Below are 22129 nucleotides of genomic sequence, written 5' to 3'. Positions count from 1 at the left end.
TTCAAGGCAGTGTCTGATAGTTAGAAGTGATTTAGGTAGTTAAAGCTGTAGTTAGTAAGTCTGAGAATATAGTGGTGGGTGTCCCAAGATGGGGCTTGAAGTTGACCTCAAGCCATGAAAATGGAGGGCGCTTTGGGATGCGAGGAATAAGAAGCAAGGTTCGTGGGTGAGAATATACACCATGCCCTCTGGAGAAGAGTAGGTGGGGTGACAGGGAGCAGTACTGTCCAGTTGGGGTTGGGCTTGGAGGCTTGTCTGTGTCACACCTGTACCACGTGGTGGTGGCCTTTGAGTTTCCCCAAACGTGTACTTTCTTTCAAAGACAACATTCACTTACACAATAGATACTGATTTCAGACCTGTGATGTGGTTGACCCCAAGGGGATGTTAGCATTCATGGAGGCTTATTTGTTTCATGTAGTGCTACTTCTAGGTGTGTTGGAGAAATAGCTGTCATTTCTAAGAGAGGTTTAACCTTGAGATCCCCCAAAGGCCGCTAACACTAGGAGACTTGTATGGACAGGCGTCTCCCATTCCATGGTGACAATGTTCTGGAGAGTCTTTTGAGACGGGAATTCTGGAAAGGAATGTTGTGTAGATGGAAGAGGTTGGGAGGGGAGAAGGAAGAAGGAGGACACACCCATCCTTGGCTACTTCCTTGTCTCTTGCTTTCCTTTAGAGCTTCAGTACTGTCTGCCATTTTGTCTGGGTCTGTAAAACTCCCTGCACACGTCCTCACAGGGTGTGTGCTTTCAGCCTCTGGATCCCCAGCCCTATGCAGCTGGTGGGTTATCATAACCTTTCCAGCTGCCACCATCTCCCCTACTCCGTGACCACCCCCTCCCAGCCTGTATCCTGCCATCTTGGCAGCTGGTCGGCATCGAGCTCCCCCACTCCCCCTAGATCAGTAACTGGAGGCCACTAAGCTCAACCCTGAATCCTTTCTCTCCTCCCTGGGCAAGCCCCAGGGCGCCCATGCCATGCTTGTCTCTGGCCCTGTCGTGGGCTCTGGAGAGGTGGCAGGGGTGGGGCAAGGGGCTGTTGCCCATTCTGCTGGGTCCTCACAGCCACCCACCAATGCTTCCATTGACCTCTCATCCACTCCTTTGTTTTCTTCTGTAAATTAACACACACACGCACACACACACACACACACACACACACACACACACACACACACTATGCAAAAGAAAATTCCATGTGCGTTTTGCACTGAGCTTATTCTACAGACTGTTTTCTCAAGCTCCTCAGATTCTCTTCTCACACCTGACTGTCACCAACAGATGACCTTGATTCCTATGTGAGGGAAGGTGTCAGCTTCCTCATGTACCTTCATCTTTATGTCTTTATTATTGCTGTTGGAACACGTATCCCCCTTTATCCTCTTTTATCTAATGTCAGAGAAGGAAATAGCCTTCCTTCTTTTTTCATCCTTCTTTCCTCACTTCTTTCCTCACTTCTTTCCCGTGTTGGGTCCCTGACTCATATTCATGTTGTCCAGCCCAGTGCCCCTTTCCCCCCAGACTCTCAATAAATACGTACTGGATCAAAGAGCTGTTCTGTCCAGGAAAATGTCAGCTAAGGATTTATGTGGGCAGGCTGGCCTAATCTGGCCTGGTTTCACATTTGGGCATACTACCTGCATTCATGTGTGCCCTTTGGTGTCTTCATGTTATTATCTGTGCAGCCACAGTGTCTGGAGCTTACATCTCAGAAAATCTTCACTGACTGAAGAAATATGAGCAGGAACAGGGGCAAGAAGACAGGCTTTGAATTCAGACTGGCTGTAGCTTGGATATCAGCTCCCTACCCTTGAACAGGTTATCTGATCTCTCTGGGAACCAGATTCTTCATAAATTTGGAACCACAATAGACACGTCATAGAGTGTGTGTCAGTTACTACTGCTGTGTGACAAATTATTCCAAACTCAGCACCTTCAAACAGCCATTTTATTATGCTCATGGATTTTGTGGGTCAAGAATTTGGACAGGACTTCCCTGGTGGCGCAGTGGTTAAGAATCCACCTGCCAGTGCAGGGGGCATGGGTTTGAGTCCTGGTCCGGGAAGATCCCGCATGCCGCGGAGCAACTAAGCCCGTGTGCCACAACTACCGAGCCTGCACTTCTAGAGCCCGCGAGCCACAGCTACTGAAGCCCACGTGCCTAGAGCCCGTGTTCCACAACAAGAGAAGCCACCGCAATGAGAAGCCCGCGCACTGCAACGAAGAGTAGCCCCCACTCACTGCAACTAGAGAAAAGCCCACGCATAGCAACAAAGACCCAACGCAGCCAAAATTAAAATAAATAAATTAAAAAAAAAAGAATTTGGACAAGGCATGGTGGGGATGGCTTGTCTTAGCTCCACAGCGTCTGAGGCCTCAGCTGGAAAGACTTGAAGACAGGGGGTGACTTGATAGCGGGAAAGCTGGAATCATCTGAAGCCTCTGACACTTCCATGTTGGCCTGGGCTGGGATGATTCAGCAACTCAGTGGTGAATGCCTACGTGTAGACCCTCAGTGTGAGTGGGCTTTCTTACAACATGGCTGTCTTTGGGGTATTCCAGCAAGTGGGTTGGAAATTGCATATTAGCCTTCTTTCACCCAGCCTCAGAAGTCACACAGCATCACTTCCCTGCACTCTCCTGGTCAGAGTGCTCACAAGCCTGCCCAAATTCATAGGCCCAGGGAGCGAGATGAGATTTCCCTTGTTGATGGCTGGAGTCACATCCTAGAAGAGCATGAGGGATGGGAAAGTCTGCTGCAGCCATCTTGGAAAATATAATCTTCCACAGAGTGGTTGTTATAGTTAAATGATGTGATGAGGATAAAGGCAACTGGCACCACGAAATTAAGAATATATTTTCATTCAGCAATTATTTATTATATTCCTACTATATGCCAGGTGTTAGGGCAGCACTGGGTCTGTAGGGGCAAACACAGCAGTTGTGCTCTCTGCCCTCCTGTAGCTTTCACTGAGGTGGCACAGGTGGCAATCCAGTGTGATTAAATCTGTGATAAGGACTTGGGATTCCATTTCTTTCAGGGAGAGGGACTGGTTGAGCGTCTGGATTTGTTTGTTTCATTTGAAGTGAGAATGAAGTGAATTTCCCCCCATGAATGCTGAAGAAGGGTGGTCTGCCCGGCATTAATGATCCTGCTCGCTGCTGTGTTGTTATTGGTACTTCTGCGGACCTGTAGTCTCGTAGCCATGAAAGATGCCTCAGAAATCATCAGGCCCAGGGTCTGCCAGCATCCCCTGACCCTGCCATTCAATGTAGACTTATGTTCCTCCTTCCTAAAAAGGGGTTTAGGAGAGTGGTGGAGGTGTGGAGTCACCTGAGGGACCATCTTCAAACTAGATGTGCTCCCCCCCCCCCAATTCTGATGTGGCCCAGGCAGGCTGAGAGCAGAGGTGGGGGAGGCTGCACAGGTGATTCTGACCCCTGGGTAAGGAGTTCATGTGGTATAGACCAGCACTTCTCAAATGACACTGTGTGTGTCAGTCCCCTGGGGATCTCGTTACACTGCAGCTTCTGATTCAGTAGGGCTGGGTGAGGCCAGGGCCAGCAGGGGCGTGGGTAGTACCAGCAAGGGACAGGCAGAGATGCCTATTGAGGCCTGCCCCCGCCAGACGAGGGCCAGCTCGCAGAGAGAGTGAGTCGTCGAGGGCTAGGCAGGTGACCTACCACATTTCTGCCATGTTTCAGCACATTTCTTAAAGATGAGGACTCTGTCAAAAACCATAATCACGATATCACTTTTACACCTAAACAACCAAAACCACAGCCTTCCTTATACAAAACCAACTCAAGAAACCCAAAATCAGTATGTAAATTGGTATAACCACTATGGAAAACAGTATGGGAGGGGTTCCTCAAAAGATGAAAAATAGAATTATCATATAATCCAGCGATCCTACTGCTGGGTAGGTATCAGAAAGAAATGAAATCATTATCTCAAAGAGATATTTGCACCCCAATGTTCATTGCATCATTATTCACAATAGCCAAGGAAACGACTTACATGTCCATCGATGGATGAATGGGTAAAGAAAATGTGGTACGTATTGGGCTGGCCAAAAGGTTTGTTCAGTTTTTTCCATAACATGGCTCTAGTAGCACTTAGTTGTCTTTAACTTCATTCGAAACAGTTTTTTAGGTTGTATGTGACAGCTGTCATATCAGCGTGCATTTAAAAAAAGACATCAAAATTGGTGACTTTTTGTGTAGCCATTTTATTTTATTAAAAAATTTTTTTAAATTTATCTATTTTATTTTTTTAACATCTTTATTAGAGTATAATTGCTCTACAATGGTGTGTTAGTTTCTCCTTTATAACAAAGTGAATCAGTTATACATATACATATGTTTCCATCTCTTCCCTCTTGCGTCGCCCTCTCTCCCACCCTCCCTATCCCACCCCACTAGGTGGTCACCAAGCACCGAGCTGATCTCCCTGCGCTATGTGGCTGCTTCCCACTAGCTAGCTATTTTACATTTGGTAGTGTATATATGTCCATGCCACTCTCTCACTTTGTCATAGCTTACCCTTCCCCCTCCCCATATCCTCAAGTCCATTCTCTAGTAGGTCTGTGTCTTTATTCCCATGTTGCCCCTAGGTTCTTCATGACCATTTTTTTTTCTTAGATTCCATATATATGTGTTAGCATACGGTATTTGTTTTTCTCTTTCTGACTTACTTCACTCTGTAGGACAGACTCTAGGTCCATCCACCTCACTACAAATAACCCAGTTTCGTTTCTTTTTATGGCTGAGTAATATTCCATTATATATATGTGACACATCTTTATCCATTCATCTGTCGATGGACACTTAGGTTGCTTCCATGTCCTATTGGAAATAGTGTTATTTAATACTTACAGCTATTGTAAATAGTGCTGCAATGACCATTGTGGTACATGATTCTTTTTGAATCATGGTTTTCTCAGGGTATATGTCCAGTAGTGGGATTGCTGGGTCATATGGTAGTTCTATTTTTAAGGAACCTCCATACTGTTCTCCATAGTAGCTGTATCAATTTACATTCCCACCAACAGTGTAGGAAGGTTCCCTTTTCTCTACACCCTCTCCAGCATTTATTGTTTGTAGATTTTTTGATGATGGCCATTCTGACTGGTGTGAGGTGATACCTCATTGTAGTTTTGATTTGCATTTCTCTGACGATTAGTGATGTTGAGCATTCTTTCACATGTTTGTTGGCAATCTATATCTTCTTTGGAGAAATGTCTATTTAGATCTGCCCATTTTTGGATTGGGTTTTTTTTTTTTTGATATTGAGCTGCATGAGCTGCCTGTATATTTTGGAGATTAGTCCTTTGTCAGTTGCTTCATTTGCAAATATTTTCTCCCATTCTGAGGGGTGTCTTTTCGTCTTGTTTATGTTTTCCTTTGCTGTGCAAAAGCTTTTAAGTTTCATTAGGTCCCATTTGTTTATTTTTGTTTTTATTTCCATTTCTCTAGGAGGTGGGTCAAAAAGGATCTTGCTGTGATGTATGCCATAGAGTGTTCTGCCTGTGTTTTCCTCTAAGAGTTTTATAGTGTCTGACCTTACATTTAGGTCTTTAATCCATTTTGAGTTTATTTTTGTGTATGGTGCTAGGGAGTGTTCTAATTTCATTCTCTTACATGTAGCTGTCCAGTTTTCCCAGCACCACTTATTGAAGAGACTGTATTCTCCATTGTATATTCTTGCCTCCTTTATCAAAAAATAAGGTGACCAGTACCATACTGTCTTGATTACTGTAGCTTTGTAGTATAGTCTGAAGTCAGGGAGCCTGATTCCTTCAGCTCTGTTTTTCTTTCTCAAGATTGCTTTGGCTATTTGGGGTCTTTTGTGTTTCCATACAAATTGTGAAATTTTTGTTCTAGTTCTGTGAAAAATGCCATTGGTAGTTTGATAGGGATTGCATTGAATCTGTAGATTGCTTTGGGTAGTATAGTCATTTTCACAATATTGATTCTTCCAATCCAAGAACATGGTATATCTCTCCATCTGTTTGTATCATCTTTAATTTCTTTCATCAGTGTCTTACAGTTTTCTGTGAACACACTTTAAAAAAAATTTATTATTTTTTTTATTGAAGTATAGTTGATTTACAGTGTTGTAGCAATCTCTGCTGTATAGCAAAGTGACTCAGTTATACACATATATACATTCTTTTTTTAATATTCTTTTCCATTATGGTTTATCAGAAGATATTGAATATAGTTTCCTGTGCTACACAGTAGGACCTTGTTGCTTATCCATGCTAAATGTAATAGTTTGCATCTACCAACCCCAAACTCCCAGTGCATCCCTCTCCCTCACCCCCTCCCCCTTGGCAACCACAAGTCTTAAAACACACTTTTGATGGTGCTTGTTGCTTATTGTATTAAGTAGTTGAAAGTATATCGTAACAAAGGAATTAGGATTAAGCATTGTACACCCTCCAAAGTAAACAGTTTACATCCCAGGTGCCTCAGGATTTCTCTTACAAAGCATGCCTTGCAGGGAGAGAATCACAGTTTTGGTTACTGGAGGTATATTTTATAATTATTCACAGAGAATAAACTGTAGCACTAAAAAGGAAAAATACTTTTGGGTCATTTGTTTATTTAAAAATATCTGTAGATGCTTAGTGCCCTTAATAACAAATTCAGGTACACACACGCACACGCACACGCACACGCACACGCACACACACACACACTTTTAATGTCTTGTTGCCTTTATAAACCCCATCTTCCTTTTCAGGTGCATTGCTGTGTATAACATGGTTAGCTGAATCACTTGTGAAACTACTGATTGCACCAGCTCAGGTTACACCAGCATTAAGATTTTTCTCTTCATCTTTTAGGTTCAGTGTAGAACGTTATTCTTCTCCTTGCACATTTAGAGCATTTTAACAATCCAGAAGTGTTTCAGCATGTATTTCTTTTTTTTTTTTTTTTTTTTTTGTGGTACGCGGGCCTCTCACTGTTATGGCCTCTCCCATTGCGGAGCACAGGCTCCAGACGCGCAGGCTCAGCAGCCATGGCTCACAGACCCAGCCGCTCCACGGCATGTGGGATCTTCCCGGACCGGGGCACGAACCCGTGTCCTCTGCATCGGCAGGTGGACTCTCAACCAGTGCACCACCAGTGAAACCTCAGCATGTATTTCTTAAAGATAAGGACTCTTTTCAAAACCAGAATCACAGTATCACTTTTATACTTACAGCAACTAACAATGTTTCCTTATCATCAAGCAGCCAGTTCAAATGTCCAATTATTACACATAGTTAAAATATTTCAAAAGGCATTTATTTGAATCTGGATTTGGAAGGTCTGAACTTTCTAATTGGTTGCTCGTCTCTGAGTCTCTTTTAATCTAGGTTCTCCCGTTTCTTTTCTTTTTCCTTTGCAATTTTGTTGTTGTTGTTGAAGAAACTAAGTCGTGTTTGCTTGTGGAGTCTCCTACAGTCTGGATTTGGTTGACTGTACTTTCAGGAGCCATTGAACATCTTCCTGGACCCCTGTCCTCCCTATAAACTGGCAGTAAATCCAGAGGTTGATCTGACTTAGGTTTGGTTCGTTGGCAAGTGCGCGGTATGGGAATGGTGCGTACTTCCCTAATGAGGCTCTCGAAGCCTGGCTGTCTCCTTTTTTGTAATGTTAGCAGCCGTTAGTGACCATTGCCCATGTCCTTGATTACATTAGATATTGTGAAATGTCGATTGTCTAATTCTCTCATTCGTTCTTCACTTACTGGCCAGAATACTCCTGTAAAGAGAAGTTTCTTCTCATCAACAATTCGGTTTATCCTGAATTCATATGGAAAAAGCAGGATAAACGTTTGGTTCTTTCCCTGAATTTACCACTTTTCAGAACAGGGAGTCGATTCCCTAGCCTTGATTTAAAAAAAAAAAATCACTCTGCAACATAGATTCACATTAACATGTATCAGTTTGAGACATGGAACCTATTTGATGTGTTTCAATCCACTGCAGTTATTCTTACTGATAGTCATATTGTCCCATTTGCGGCAAGTGGGAGCCTTTTCTCATTCAGTTCTGAATCCTTTTGACATGACTCTGTTAGTCTTTGATGGCTTCCTTGCTTTGACAAGATGTTTCTTGTTTTTGACAAGGTGTTTGTATGCCAAAACATTTCAGGCTTGTCACCTTTCCTGCCCAGACCTGGAATCAGCCATTTCTCCAAGGCTACCTGGCTTTTTTTAAAAAATGAAAAATAATATTTAGAGACAATGTAATTATTTCTGAAAAAAATACACATTGATCTACTCAGATCATCCTAGAGGTCTATTGATTTGGGGATGTTGATCCTTTTAGTTTTCTTTATTTTTATTAACCTCATGTTTCAGTTTTGGAAAAGGTTTCCAAAATTTTAAGCCTCAGTCCAGTTTATTTAAGTATTTTTTTCTGTTTGTCCAACTTTAAATTATAACCTTCAAAGGAAAGAAAAATGTTGGGTTTTAACTTTACTTCCATTTTTTGTTAATCTACGATGCATACTTAGTGGTTTTCTGGTATCGTGACAAAGTATAATTTAGTTGATTACGAATGTTCTTGAAGTGGATACTTGACTGAAAACTTTCAATTCAAATTGTTGTCCTACTATTAAACATGCCAATCAAAAAGACTTGGAAACTGTTGGTGGTTATAGTGTGGAAAGATTCACAATTACTGTATAACATCATGTATGAAACCATGAAATGTGCCAGCCCAAATAACCTACACATTATGGTGTTGCAAATGCTCTAGGTGTTATCTCCCACTTGGCTGTTGGGGAGTTCAAAGTAGTTATGCTTCTGACAGTTTGGAAGTCTAGACTGCTTTGAAGAGCTGCTGTTTTGCTGTTATGTTCTGCTCTCAGCCCTGTGCCTTTGTCTCAGATCCCATCTTCTTGGATTCTCAGCTTCTTGTCAAAATACCCTGGTAAATTTCTCCCCACCCAACAACAAACATTTCTTGAGTGAGTGATGGGGCCAGTCAGCTCAGCACCTGAAGGAGGAAGATATGTTGGGCAGTGCGACTTTTCTTTTAGGAGACCCACTGCTTCAGCTTTACACTTCCCTTCTGCCTTCCAGGGGCTCACAGTTTAGCAGGATTATTATACCTGGGGTATAAACGAAGCCTGAAGAGGGGCACTAACTCGGCAGCAAAGGTTCGCTGTGGTTTCCTGTCACCTCTCTGTCTACTTTCTCCCTTACCAGACAGTACATTTCTTGTTAACAGAAGGCCAGGCGGTGACTCAGCCCTCGCCCCCAACCCGCGCCCCCCACCCCCGGGCAGACTGACCATGTTTTTCTCTGGAATCCTCTTCACTTCCCTCCTTTTGACCTTGTTCTCCACTCTTCTAAACATTCTTGCCTCTTAAAGCTGATTCAGCTTAGCTACACTGAAATCAACGGAAAGGCTTTTGCCTTTTTTCTTTCACACGTGTCCAACTCTGAAGCCGGTTTCCCATCCGCCCCCATCATGTATTCTTTTACAGTTCTTACAAAGGATCTTGCACTATAGGGCTCTATAAATTAATATAAATTAATTTTTAATAAAGAAGTTCAAGCAAACCTTTTAGATACCTTATCCATAATTGTGTTTCAACAATCCATGTAGTGTCTGTTGAATAAAATTGGTTCCTGAAAAGAGGGGGTGTTGGGGGAAAAGCAGTATTTTCTGTTTTTTTGGGGGGGGCTACATTAGGTCTTTGTTGCTGCGCACGGGCTTTCTCTAGTTGCGGCGCATGGGTTTCTCATTGTCGTGGCTTCTCTTGTTGCGGAGCACGGGCTCTAGGTGCGCGGGCTTCAGTAGTTGCGGTACAGGGGCCCTAGAGTGCTCCGGCTTCAGTAGTTGTGGCATGTGGTCTCAATAGTTGTGGCACGTGGGCTCTAGGGCCCCTGGCTTCAGTAGTTGTAGCGCACGGGCTCAGTAGTTGTGGCACTTGGGCTCAGTAGTTGTGGCTCGCAGGCTCTAGAGCACAGGCTCAGTAGTTGTGGCGCACGGGCTTAGTTGCTCTGCAGCATGTGGGATCTTCCCGGACCAGGGATTGAACCTGTGTCCCCTGCATTGGCAGGCAGATTCTTAACCACTGCGCCACCAGGGAAGTCCCAAAAGCAATACTTTCTGAGTATTTTATTTTACATAATCTCTAATTAAATTAATACATAGTACAAGCAGACATTTGACTGTTTCATCTTCTCTTTTAAAGTTTGGTTGGCCCCAAATCTTTTGGATCTTCTCACTGGGGAAAATAGGGGATCACTCTGGAATCAGGCACCTATCTTTGGATACCCTTTGAGTCTGAGAACCAGGCTATCATTATAAAGTCAGGGGAAAAAAATAGCATCTCTACTTATCCTCAAGCCATTTTATTACTTAAAACTGTTAAATATTTATAGAAAGCAACATTCATGTGCTTTCTCTCTTTTGCTTAAAAAAAGGTTCTGTTTTCTTTAAGTGGCTAAACCATTTTGATTTAACTGACTTTTTACAAAATTGGTTTTCTAAGAGGCAGTTTATTTTCCCCTCCATGACTGTTATGCAGAGTCCTTCTTTGTACAGGGTTATCTAACTCTAATCAATTGTCTTTAGTCTTCACTTTTTTTTTTTTTTTTTTGCGGTACGCGGGCTTCTCACTGTTGTGGCCTCTCCCGTTGCGGAGCACAGGCTCCGGACGCGCAGGCTCAGCAGCCATGGCTCACGGGCCCAGCCGCTCCGTGGCATGTGGAATCTTCCCGGACCGGGGCACGAACCCGTGTCCCCTGCATCGGCAGGCAGACTCTCAACCACTGCGCCACCAGGGAAGACCTTCACTTTTGTTTTTTAACCTGCACAACCGTCTGCACGCTTTCTCTGTTTCCTTTTTCATTTGAAGAGTCTTTTTCTGGCTAACTTATCCTCATCCAGTCTGTCTAATGCATGCTCTTAAGAGAGCTGTGCATGAGGTGTGCAAGGGTTAATTTTAGTCGGGAAGTGTTTAATAACTCATTGTTCTTAGCTCCTTGGGTGAGGCCCTGGTGAGTGTAGGCTTCCTAGAGCAGGCTGTGAGGGACTTAACCCCCGGCTTTGTGAAACGCTTCCCCATTGAGGGAGCGGGGCAGCCCGGCCCAGCCCTGGCCCTGCATCCCGTTCTCAGCTTTCATCCAGTGCCCTTCTGCTGTCAGGGGCAGTGGTCCGGTCATGGCAGAGGTGGGGATGGAGTTGAGGCTGATCCCAGTAGCACTCAATAGGCTTGGCCCAGTGTGCCATACTTGTTCTGTGGCTGTCTGGTCATCCCGATCTTGGACCTTGTCTAGCCTTCCAGCCAAACAACTAGGCTCCCAGTGGCAACTGCATTTCATTGTGCTGAGTGATAAGCTCTGTTTTGGGGGGTCACACTTTCTCCGGACATGTACTCAGTCACCAACATTTACCGAGCACCTACTTTGTGCCAGGCGAGGGATGGGGACACTCAGATATGCCCTTTAAGGGCTCCCATTCCAGGGGGCAGACAGGGAGGACGGGCACAGGGAAACCGTCACAGCACAGCATGATAAGGGCCGGTGGGACTAGTGGCTGTCGTTCGTGGAGCAGCTTCTGTGTACAGGAGGTTACAGGCATCGTCCCTTCTCCTTGCAGCTACCCAGTGGATAGATCATCTCCCAATTTTAAGCACAAAGGAAGTGAACTCAAGCAAGGTATCCAGGTTCATGTCACACAGCTAGTGAATGTCTCAGCTGGAATTCAGTCCCGGGCCTCCCAGGCTCCAAAGCCTGTGCTCTTTCTCTTCTATCTCACATCCTCTGTAAAGACACTTAGAGATGACAAGAGGGGGGGAGATGGGCTGGGAGGCCTGGGTTCCTTGGGCTGTTCTAGAAAGCAGTGTGACAGGAGTGGCCTTAGTGCTGGCTGTGGCAGCCGGTGGTGGGCCTTCGTTTGTCTCTCACAGCTGGGTTTCTCCTTTCTCGTCTTGATTTCTCTCTTTCCCACTTCCCTGCTGATGCCCAGTTCTGGGAGCTGCTCCTGGCCCGCTATAGACAACGGTTTGCTGCCTCCTACCCAGGGAGAGAGTTCAGGCCCAGTGGCTCTTTGTTCACTGAGGTCTGCGTTCTGAGCCTGGCTTCCTCGGGGGAGCTAACACTCAGTTTTTAAGTTTCAGGCCTTAGGAATGACCCCTTGTTGGCCTGGTGCCCCTTAGTGGTGTGTTTGTGAAGACACCAAAGGAAAACATGGCTGGTGTCAAGGTCAGCTTTGTTGGACTTGAAAGCCCTGCAGCGCCTGTGGTCCTCACCTGGGAAGTTCAGGTCCCCAAACCCTTAGCCCTGACACTACCGAGAAAGCATGAGGTGGTGAGAACTGGGCTTCGTGCAGACTCGTGTTGGGAAGAGTCTGGTTTTTTAAAAAGTCGATGCTTGGACTTCCCTGGTGGTCCAGTGGTTAAGATGCCGTGCTTCCACTGCAGGGGGAATGGGTTCGATCCCTGGTCGGGGAACTAAGATCCCACATGCTGCCAGCAAGGCCAAAAAATTAAAAAAAAAAAAAAGTTGATGCTTGAGTGTATCCATTAGGGTTCTCTGGCCGTAAGCAACAGAAACCAACTCCCCTTTAACTAAAATAGGGAAGAGGATTTACTGGAAGGCTACGGGCTGGTTTACAGGGTGGAAGGAAAAGCTGGAGGATCAGGTCTGGGAAAGATGGCACCCAGGCAGCCCCGGGGATCACTGCCTCATCTGGGGGCCCTGCTGGGGGATTTGCCACAGCCGGTTCCAGTCTTTGTCACAGCTGCTGCTGTGCGACATAGTTGAGTCCTGTGCTGGTAGAGGGCAGGGCATGTTGATGGACAGTCCCATCAGACTGTATCTCATCAGGGAGGGGAAAGTCCCCCAAACGGCTTCCCCTCCCCGAGTGGGGAATGGTTTCTTCCTGGGACACAGACACAGGCAGCCACCTCGATGCATGAATCTTTACAATCATAAATTCCAAAATATGCATTACACAAACTCTGTATTTTTAAAAGCTATATTGAGGTATAAAATTCTGCCCGTTTTAAGTGTACAGTTCAATGATTTTAATAAATTTATAGCATTGTGAAACTCTCACCAGAATTTAATTTTAGAACGTTTCCGTCGCCCCCAAAGACATCTCGTAGCCATTTGCAGTCAGGCCCCGTTCCCACGCCAGCCCTAGGCAACCACTCATCTGTTTTCTGTTTCTGTAGATTTGAACATAGGTTCCTGACTGGTGTAATTTTTTCCGGGTATCCTGCAAACTATGCTATGGGTGAAAGAAAGAAGGAAAAAAGGCCAACGGTGTGGAAGTCTGGACCTCATGGTGTCAGTTTTCCTTCCTTTTTGCTTTAGATTTTCCCTTCTCTCACCTGGACTGTAAGATGGGAGAGCTTAGTCCTAGTCTTGATGCTGCCATTATTTAGCTCTGTGAGCCTCAGTCATGGAACCTTCCAGGCCTCAGTTCCTCATCTGTATAGTTAAGAAAAGGGTTTGACAAGATGATAACTCATGTGCTTTCTATCTCTAATGACCAGCAGTTGTGATCTTTTTTGGTGAAATCTTTCTTGGTGAAAAATTACATGTATCCGTATAGCTGATTCACTTTTTGCTGTACAGCAGAAAATAACACCACATTGTTAAGCAACTATACTCCAATTTAAAAAAAAAATCTACCCCGAAAGAAAAAAAGAAAAATTACTTCTTGATTGTATCTGCTCTCTTCAATCAGAGGGCTGGAATAAAACTTGATGCTGGCCAAGGGAGGTGGAATCCTGAAAAAGAGAAGGGCTTTTCCCAGCAAGAGCTCATAGTCTGATTGGAATGAGCCGCAGTGAACGCTCACGCTCACGCATTGTGGTGAGCTCCCGGGAGAGATCAAGTTCAGTGCACAGAGGTGGGGAGGGGCCGGTCACAGAGACAGAGCGGGGCCTCTGAAACGCCACCGCCACTGTGAGAAGTTTGCCCCCGTGAGAAGCTGCTTGGCAGCTGGCTTAGCCAACCACGGTTAAAACCACCCATTTCATCTTTGTGGGGAGGAGACATCCCAGCAGGTTTGAAGGCGGAGATGGGGAGGTTGAAGCATTTTGCATTTCGAGGCAGATCTCTTATCTCCTCTGGCTCTGCCTCTATCTCTCTGTGCCCTCGGGTTAACTGTAGCTTTGGCTTTTGCAGCCATGGTAGCTGGAGCCGACTTGTGGAGGCAGGCAGCTGGAGGGTGGTATTTTCTGACAGGGAGACTTCCTTAAGTTTTGTAATTTATGGTGTCTTTAAATATGGGATTTTGTTTACTGTTGGCCTAATTACACCTCTGTTATATTTTATTTAGCTTAATGTTTTAATTTTGTGCTCATGCCCAGAGGTAGTTTCCCAAAGGGTACTGTTAAAAAAATTGTAGGTCGGGTTTTATCCTTGCTGCAGCTACCTGCAGCTTCCTGAAGGCAAGGAGATGGGTTTTGGGGCCACACACTTTCTCATGGGCCCTTGTGAATATTTTGACTGTGTTGGTGCCGTGTGAGGTCTAGAGCTCCTGTCTGCCAAGTATTCTCCTCAAGCATCTCTGTAAAATAGAAACGTAATACGGGCCGCAGAAGTGATTTTGAATGTTTTAGTAGCCACATTCAGAAAGGGAGAAGAAACAAGTGAAATTAATTTGAATAATGCTTGAAATGAAATTGAGGAATTTCACCCAGCATATCTAAAATAGGATCATTTCAACATACAATCAATCTAAAAATTAATGAGATATTTTACATTCTTTTGTTTCCCTCATAAGTCTTTGCAACTTGCTGTGTATCTTACAGTATGTCTCAATTTGGACGAGCCAGACTTCAAGTATTCAACAGCCACGTGTGGCAGGTGACACTTTAGTGGACAGCAAAGTTCTAAATCTTTCAAAGGCTTACAAGGGACACAGGAAGAGCCCTTAGAAGGGGTAGGAGAGACATAGTCTCATGTTTTGTGAGCTCTTAATAAAGCCATACATAGGTTTCCTTCTCTTAGAGAAACCTGATATGTAAAAATTCTTCTTGACAGGAAAGGTAAAGCAGGAAGTGATTATTCATGTTACAAAAGAATTAACTGCAGGATCCTTTAAATAGCAAGCTCCCTTAGTGCACTGAAGATCTGACTCAATTTGCAAAAATGTGATTGACACTTGGCATTTTAGTAGCATCTTTGTTGGGCAGAGAGAACTATCTGCCATTATAAAATGCAAATGCAAGCTGAACCGTCAGCTTCTCAAGGCTTTGTTGAGTACCTACTGTATGTCAGGGATGCTCGTAGGGCATCCCTGACAGAACTAAGGGAGATCTGTACCCAGAAGCCATTTAGAGGGTCACTGGGAGGGCGAGACACACATGCAGCCACCACAGTGTGGAATTGCCTCGATACCAGGGCCCAGGGAGGCTTGGGGGCTGGATGAGCCAGGAAGGAGCTAGGCTGCGTGCATGTGATGAAGTGTCCAGGAGTTTAAAGGAAGGGTAGATCAGGAAAGACCAGCTCAATAGTATATTGGGAAGACTCGAAAACTATGCAGTTATGCTTTATATATCCCTGAGTCCCCAGTCCCTAATCCCCAGCCTTACTTCTAGCAGCCATCAGTTAAGCTGTGTTCTTGGACTCCTCATAAGAGGGAGACGGAAGCAAACCCAGGATGTGCTTCTCTCCAGTTTTCAACAACAGGCAGCAGCTGTTTATTTCTTAGGACCTATCTTCCTGAAGCAGATTCCTTTGCCCTCGTCCAGCTTTACCTTGATAGAGCCCACGTGTAGAATGCAGAAAATGAGACTTGCTGTTGAGGAAAGGAGAAGCAAGGTTGTGTGCTGGAAGTGGATGGGGTTCTGAGTTCCCCAAAGTACACAGGGTTTAAGTTCAGCGCCGAGATGGACCCTTGACCAGATTCCTCCCCCGGCTCCTTCAGGCAGGCCCCATGTGCTGCTTCCCCCCAACTCCACTTAGGGCGATTTTCTGTCCCCATCAGAAAAGCTATGAGCTTTCATCTCTAAGTACTAAGATAGGAGCAGCCTTGGGGAGCCTAGGTCAGTATTCCAAGCCTTTTCTTGTTAAAAAAAAAAATAATACCTGTTATTTAAAAAAATGACTATCTCCATACATATATTTATTTATAGATCATGTAATATATTGCTGTACTAGTTGATTAAGAAAACCCAAAAGAAGCTTCTAAATATTTATTATTAGGTTTAATGAACTTACGGAAAACATAAGATTGACTATTATGTGGTTTTAGACATTGGTGAAAAATGGACATTTGTCTTCATGGCTCAGGTACATAGTTTTGAATATCTTGCTAAACCCAATAGTTCCATATTATAATTAGATAACTTAAACACCTATATCAAGGGTGGGAGAAAACCCATATTACAAATTATCTTGATAACTCAGAGTGTTTTGTGCTGATTGGCTTGTCCTCGTGTTCACCCCCCAACATGGCTGACAAAGAGTTCCCACCCAGGGGCTGAAGTGGCAGCTCCACCATTTTCTTGTTGACTTGGTCGTGTGTTGAGTATTATCTACAACCCCTACTTTCTTTACCCAAATCTTCTCAAGTCTCTCATCCATTTAGTGAGGGTGATTTTAGTTAAAAGGGGTAATAGTCATAAAGAGGCTCTACCAAGAGGCCTCCCAGAACTGCAGGGTACCCCATGGAGCTGAAAGCTGGCCCTGGCAGCCGCCCTTGTCTAGGGGCACAGCTGTCCCTCAGGCCGCTCCATGCCCTCCGAGCACCCCTGACTGCATGACCTAGAGGCTGGATGAAGGAGCTGGTGTCATTCTGCAACTGGAGCGTTAGAGAAGTTGAATGTTTCTCTTTTTAAAATGAAAACAAAATGAATAGATGTTTTCTTTTTTTTTTTTTTTCATCTTGTCCACTAATTCCTGAAGTGAGTGCATCCCAGTTTGGAGGGCACTGGCTCAGAAAATAAGCTTAACTGCTTTGCTAAGCTTCAGGTTCTTTAATTGGGAAGGTGGGCATCATAATACTGTGAGGATTAAGTGAGATAATGCAGGAAAAGTGTCTGGCACATAAACAGTGGTTACTGTAATCTCCATTCCGATAGCAAAGCTTCAATAGATCCATGTCTAGGTAATTTGAAGAAAGCTGCTTTTTAATCGACCTGGTTCTGATTGTTATGATGACTCATTTTACCTGCTGGGGTGAGAATATGATACAAGAAAATTGGAGTGTTTCTGCCTTTGTACTTGTCAGGAACCAGGAGAAATCTGAAAAGGTTGCCTTGTTTATGCTCTTATGCTTCTCCTTTCTGTTGATAAGTGATGAAAATGGTTCACAACTCAACTTCAGCCTGGGCAGATTTCTGACAGCAGAGTCAGCCAGCTAATTTTGGAATGCAAAACTAATCTCGGAAAGCAAATTCTGCTTTGAGTTGCTTATGAACTGTCTGGGTTAGCTGACATTATAAGTGGACAAGGTGAGCACACCAGTCTGGGTGGGCGGGGCCGTTTGATCTGGAAACACTTTGAGAGTGTATCCCTAATGGATATGCAAAGTGCATTTGACAAGGAGCCCCTCACCTACCAACCTTCTTCCTGGAAAACCTACCCCAATATATTGAATTTGTAAAAGTCACTTGTGCTTTCTTTGTCTCCTGTTGGAGAAATCTTTTTTTATATATACATTTATTTATTTTTTATGTTTGGCTGTGTTGGGTCTTCATTGCTGCATGCGGGCTTTCTCTGGTTGCGGCGAGCCGGGGCTACTCTTCATTGCGGTGCGTGGGCTTCTCATTGTGGCGGCTTCTCTTGTTGCGGAGCGCGGGCTCTAGGCACGCAGGCTTCAGTAGTTGCAGCACGTGGGCTCAGTAGTTGTGGTATGCGAGCTCTAGAGTGCAGACCCAGTAGTTGTGGCGCACGGGCTTAGTTGCTCCGTGGCATGTGGGATCTTCCCAGACCAGGGCTCAAACCCGTGTCGCCTGCATTGGCAGGCAGATTCTTAACCACTGTGCCACCAAAGCCCCATTGGAGAAATCTTTGCCGAACCCAAGATCACTAAGATTTTCTCGTATGCTTTCTTACAAAAATGTTGCAGTTTTAGCTCTTACACTCAGGCGTATGATCCATTTCGAGTTCATTTTTGCGTATGTGTTCTTTATAGAGCTCACTTATCTTTTCCACTTCCATTCTTTTACTGTAATTTCTAAGTTGCTAATTCGCTGCTTGGGGTTACACCTAATTTTCACTACCCTTGTATTTATTCATTCTCCCTTTGTCCATCCGTCCGTCTGTCCATCCATTCATTCATATTAAGCTGCAAATACAAAAGGAAAAGGACAGGAGATTGACTGAGGTGGGCATGAGGCGAGGCCCAAAGACACATGAGTTGTTTAACCCATGTATAGATAAACTAACCAGCCTCTGGATTGGTTGGCTCTGCTAATTTGCATCGGTACCAGAAGACCCGTCTGCCTCATCTGTTGCCTCCACCTATTACCAAGTATACAAAATCACCGTGGATTGGGAGAACAGTTTAAAATGGTATTGCTGCCTAAGAAGCCATCTGTTGTGAAGGCAGTTGTGCCCGCAGATGTGAGCGGTCTGAGTTGTTGGTTGGGCTGGCGGGGCCCTCTGTTATCGGCTGTGTTCACACGAGTTGTTGCTGAGAGGCGGGCATTATCTCTGGAGGGTGGGAATGATCATCACCCACATTTTGCACAACTGAGGCCCAGAGAGGTTAGCATCACGTAGTCTTGGTGAAGGAGAGGGCATCTGAGAGCCGAACCTGCACCTGTAGTTATCTGCCACCTCTGCACTTGGGGAAATGTTGCTGGACTCCGTCTGGGGGCGGGGTGGTGCACAAGTGTTGTTGGCCTTCTGTCATTGTGTGGTTTCCCCTCTGAAGCCCCTGCTGGCCCTGAGACCTGTAGGCCACTCTGCCTGTGCCTGACCGCAGACCAGCACTTTGTGGTTTCTGTGCTACAGGCCTCAGGTTAACCGAAGTCGGGCAACCGTGTGTGGCCCTGTTATTTTAAGTATTGGTAGAGGGGAAGCCCCTTGAATATGACTTTCCTGGCCTTCCAGGGCTGCTGGGCTTTGGACTTCTCCAACATCTGATCTAAAGTGCTGTTTTGTTTTGTTCTTGTTTTTGTTTGGTCCCTGTTCCTTCCAGTGGAGGCCATAGTGGAGTTTGACTACCAGGCCCAGCACGACGATGAGCTGACGATCACCGTGGGTGAGATCATCACCAACATCAGGAAGGAGGATGGAGGCTGGTGGGAGGGACAGATCAATGGCAGGAGAGGTTTGTTCCCTGACAACTTTGTAAGAGTGAGTACAAAGCGAAACCCTTTTCCTGTCTCCTGTGTGGGTTCTACTGCCCAAAGCTGTGGCGGCACTTGAGGAGGAATTTCATGGGACTCTTTAAGAGCTTGACCTCTTGTATGCTGTCAAGAGGAGCACGTATAGCTTTGCCCTTCATATCGGGGGATACTTGTTTTGAAATCACTTTCTTAAGGCCCGGAATGTTCTCTTTCCAAACTGTGTATCACTTAGAAAATGCCGGAAAAATGTCACGCTTGTCAAATTGTTTTATTTGTGGACTTTTTTTATGCTTTGATAGTTTCAAAGACTCTTGCCCTTTACCATTCCATTCAAAATGGAGGTGAAACTCAGTTTTGACCACTTAAATCAAGTAGCAGTCAAACTAAATGCAGAATTCCAATTATGCCATGTTTCTAGCTTTGTATCATATTGCTTTCTTGATAGGAGCAGTATTATTTTCTTTTTCCCCTTCATGGCCATGAAGCATTGAGTAAAATCTGTTTTTTCAGTAAGGTTTTGAAAATTATGCTCTTTGCAGAAGGGTTAATTACAAAAAATGTAACTCAGTCGTGTTAAGAAATTTCATACCACACAGTTGTAAATAATAGTGGGAATTAGGTTAAAAAAAGGGGGGGGGGGGCGGGAAATCACCTGCAGGCTGATCCCAGAGGGAAATACCAAGTGGGTCTAAAAAGTCCCTGGACTGTATCCTTCCTGCCCAGCGCTGGGCCAGATGGGCCTGTTCTTGGTGGGGAGAGCTGTGTGCAGGAATCCCCGGGGCCCCTGCTGTAGTTCCGGTGGCACCAGACCATGCCTGAGACCTGGGGCCATAGGGGGCAGGTGGTGTAGGGGACGCTGGGCCCAGAGAAGCAGGTGCCCCCCTTAAAGAGCCGTGTGGGCTACGTGGGAGGGTTTTATGGAAGGGGGTTGTTGAGGAAGAACAGTGATATGCTCCAGGCTTCACCCCCTGGGCCCTCTACCGGTACCCCGCCCCCAGTCTAGAACAAATAGAAAGCCAGTTTCATCTTTCTTCAGGATCTTGCCTCAGAGGATCCTGCTAACTTTTTCCTTGTCCTTTCTTCTTGGTGTGCAGAAAGCTGGGGAGAGTTTTGTGGGTTACATGCTGATAAACCTTGCTTTCTGTGAACGGTCGTGGGAGGATAGACATTTTTTCTTGGACTACAGTTGAACCTGGCAGCCCTCTCTCTCCCATTTTAAGAGGAGGAAAGTCTCACATCTGGGTCCCCTTGGGTTGAGTCTACTGATGTGTAAATGAGGGTGAATCCTTTTGCCCTTCCAAACAAAATCCCCAATTTGGGGACAAGGACCATCCTTGAAGTTCAGCCAAATTCTGGGTTGGAAGGGGGACTTTTCTGGATAAAAGAGGCAAAGCTTTCAGTGAAGATGAAGGAGGAAGGAGTGAGAGGGGAGGACCGTGGGAAGGAGAAGGGACTCCAACTCCAGTTTAGAAGGTGGGCCCCGCTTTGGAAGCCTTTAATGTGTCCTGTTGGCTTATTCCAAACCACAAATCCACAGCCTCTGAAACCTCGAGGTTGGCCTTTGCTCAGGGCCGGGGCACCATAAGCGTTTGTGGAGGCCAGGGCAGGGAGGGCAACGCGGGAAGAGCCCCGGGAGCACCGGGGAACAGGAGCTCGTCACTGTGACCAGGGCGGGGTGATGTGCTTCACCGCCAGGACCTCTATCCAGCCCGCTCCATTCGCTCGGCCTTGGGCTGGGCCAGCGTGGGCCACGGCAGCGGATCCTGCCCCACGGTGGCCCACGCGCTTTGTCTCAAGGGGAGGCTGGTGGGAGATGGCGGGAGGGAGGGAGGCCAGCAAGGTCAGGGGTTATCCCGCCGGCTCCCCGCTCTAGGCTTGCCTGGGTCTGGCTGTGTCCCTCTGCCAGATGGTGGCTGCTCCCATCAAGTCCCTTTCTTCTATACGTTCCTTTCCCCTCATCCCGGCAGGCCTGGGGCTCCCTTGTCTCTAGCCCTCAGCTGCCTCCCCGGAGCGTCTCTCTACCTCACCTACTTTGTAAAAGCCTCTTTATTAATCCCACCTCAGATTACCTAACTCGAGTGTGCCATCTGGGTTTCTCCCCCTCCCGAGCCCGACTGCCTCATCAGGCTAGTCTGAGGATTAGAGGAGACAGTGCGTGGAAATCACTTAGCATGTGGCCGGCCACCTTCCGAGTGTGCCGCTGTCCCTGTGGTGAAGGAAGGGACCCTCTCCCCTGGCCTGGAAGCCCCTGCCCTTGCCTAACACTTGTCTCACCTCGGCTAGAGCACCTCCAGGGCGGGGAAGTCTCATGCTTGGGAGGTGCTTGTTCCACCTGGGCCAGAAAGGATGTGGCAGGACCGGCTGGGGCTGTACCACTTGTGGCTGTTAGACTTGGCAGAAAAAGAAACTTCTCTTCTTTCGGATGGCTGAGTCTATCTTCAAGTCTTCACCCACTGGGAATGTTTTAGGCCTATTATTGAAAATCCAGTAGGCGGAGGCCGTAGGGTTTAACAATAAAGAACACTGCCATAGAGAGTTCTAGAAGCTGAAAATACATCTTTAGGTACTAATAATCATATTGGCATAAGTTCACAGTTTTGGAAGTGGGTTTACACATGCCTTATTTGGCTTAAGAATCATCTGTCCCCAGACTGAATTGGGTAATCTTGTGGCATCCCGTTGTTTATTTGTGTACCTTTATGCCAGTGTTACCGCTGTCAGAGAGCTTACCTTAAGCATTTTCTTGATTCATTTATCGGATCCTTAAACAGTGTCCCAAATGAACCTGATCCCCTAAAGTTTGGGGATTCAGTACCCACCCGCAACTCTGTATTGTCTCAATTTCTCAAAGA

At 45.7% G+C, this 22129-nt stretch overlaps 1 protein-coding gene across 9 annotated transcripts in view; it reads left to right on the top strand.

Annotated features, from left to right (window-relative positions):
• The window catches only part of SH3KBP1 (SH3 domain containing kinase binding protein 1), a 343640-nt gene that overhangs the window by 29380 nt on the left and 292131 nt on the right, over window positions 1-22129 (top strand). For 7 of the 9 annotated variants that reach the window (XM_004283056.3, XM_033411495.2, XM_049704754.1 and 4 more), the window contains one exon: window positions 19127-19284. The exons of 1 other annotated variant lie outside the window; for it this stretch is intronic. In XM_004283056.3, the coding sequence (XP_004283104.1) occupies window positions 19127-19284 (158 nt within the window). Of the gene's footprint in view, window positions 1-19126; window positions 19285-22129 lie in introns of those variants that run through there. One more of the 9 variants, XM_033411500.2, reaches the window with a different exon arrangement.

The sequence above is a fragment of the Orcinus orca genome, chromosome X (assembly GCF_937001465.1).
Source record: "Orcinus orca chromosome X, mOrcOrc1.1, whole genome shotgun sequence".
In the NCBI taxonomy this organism is placed as follows: Eukaryota; Metazoa; Chordata; class Mammalia; order Artiodactyla; family Delphinidae; genus Orcinus; species Orcinus orca.
The sequence above is the reverse complement of the archived record's forward strand: the minus strand, read 5'-3'. Positions and strand labels throughout refer to the sequence as shown.